Here is a 1,550-nt window from a genome sequence, read left to right as displayed (position 1 = left end):
ATTTTGCTAACCCTTTAGAAATATATTTTCTTTAACTTTTAACTTTGGCCATTGTTCTGACCCTTTATAATATATAATCCCTTAATTTTGGGTAATTTTTCCAACCTTTCATAAAATATAATCCCTTAATTTTTGGCCATTTTTCCTACCTTTTAAAAAATATAATTCCTTAATTTTAATTGTTGTTCTGACCCTTTATAAAATATGATTGCTTAATTTTTGTTCATGTTGCCGACCTTTTGTAAAATATATTTTCCTTAATTTTGATTACTGTGCTGACTGTTTATATTATAACTCCTTAATTTATTTTTTCATTTTGCCAGCCTATATTTAAAGTATATTTCCCTTAATTTTAATAATTGTGCTGACGCTTTATAAAATATATTTTCCGTAATTTTGATAATTATTCTGACCCTTTATAAAATATAATTCCTTGATTTTTGTAACCTTTTATCAAATATATAATATATTCTCTTTAATTTGCTCCTTCATCAAGGTTCCTCTCCTCCTGCGTCCCAGCAAGAGCAGCCGTCACGGTCTTCACACGATCAAAGCCGTTCTCGTTCCCACGAGCCCGAGACTCACGCCCATCAGCGGCGGTCTCAGGTCCTCTCTCACCACGTGCGCGCTGGGCCCCAGTCCATCAGATCCCCCAGGAGCACCTCCAAAGGTGGCCAGTCTGCGGCCAAAACCAGCAAGTGCCACGGCTTCTATCCGGCGGATGTGTACCATCTCGCCCAGCAGAGCCAGCCTCAGCCCTCGACGGGTCTCCAGCACAGCCACAGCAAGAGATCGAGAGCCAGAGCCAGAGCACAGGCGCTGTCGCCCTCCAAACACACCCAACCACTGCAGCCCTCGCCCGTCAACGAACACAGCGCCGGCTTTGTGCTGCCTGTGGTCCAGCGACACGAACACCATCATCATCACGAACACCATCATCATCACCACTACCACCAGACGTGATGGTACAGACGAACTCATAGAGCAGTGGATGTGAGCTCACTTCAGGCTGGACTAAGCCCGTCAGGTAGAGCTGCACGATTAATAGGGCTGTGACGATAAATCGGTTGATGGATCGATTCTGAGGTTTTCCGAATGCATCGCAACTCTCTCTGGGAATCGGTTCTGAGCTTAGTTTTTAACAGCAGATGGCGCTCTACTCTAGTTTTTATCTGCACACTCAAATGCTCACGAAGAGCATTGAGGCATGTAACTTCACCTCGGCTCAGAATGATTTTATGACGTGAGATTAATGTAAACACAGCCCACTATGAACACCCGTGTAATTCACTTCAACCTTTTCTAATTTTATGAATGATTATTTTAGGTTCAAGTGTGTGTAAGGATTTGGAAGCAAGCAGATTACGGCTGTTTCTAAAGCATGCAGCGCCATCTGCTGTGCAAAACTAAGCTCAGAATCGATTCGAGAGAGAATCACGATGCATTCGGATAATCTCAGAATCGATACATGAATCGATTTATCGTCGCACCCCTAACGATTAATCGTTAAAAGATCACGATCGCTATTCAAACACTCACGCAATCTCACT

The 1,550-nt window shown here is 42.6% G+C and overlaps 1 protein-coding gene across 1 annotated transcript; it reads left to right on the top strand.

Annotated features, from left to right (window-relative positions):
• Window positions 1-496: 496 nt before the first annotated feature.
• Window positions 497-969, top strand: LOC107748859 (protein naked cuticle homolog 2-like; the record flags this gene model as incomplete). Its single annotated transcript, XM_016563840.1, has 1 exon — window positions 497-969. A coding segment is annotated over one exon (467 nt), but the record flags the coding sequence as incomplete, so codon positions are not given.
• Between the last annotated feature and the right edge of the window lie 581 nt (window positions 970-1,550).

This window comes from Sinocyclocheilus rhinocerous, unplaced genomic scaffold (genome assembly GCF_001515625.1).
Source record: "Sinocyclocheilus rhinocerous isolate Xijiao unplaced genomic scaffold, SAMN03320098_v1.1 scaffold39762, whole genome shotgun sequence".
In the NCBI taxonomy this organism is placed as follows: domain Eukaryota; kingdom Metazoa; phylum Chordata; class Actinopteri; order Cypriniformes; family Cyprinidae; genus Sinocyclocheilus; species Sinocyclocheilus rhinocerous.
This window is presented reverse-complemented; position numbering and strand designations above follow the sequence as displayed.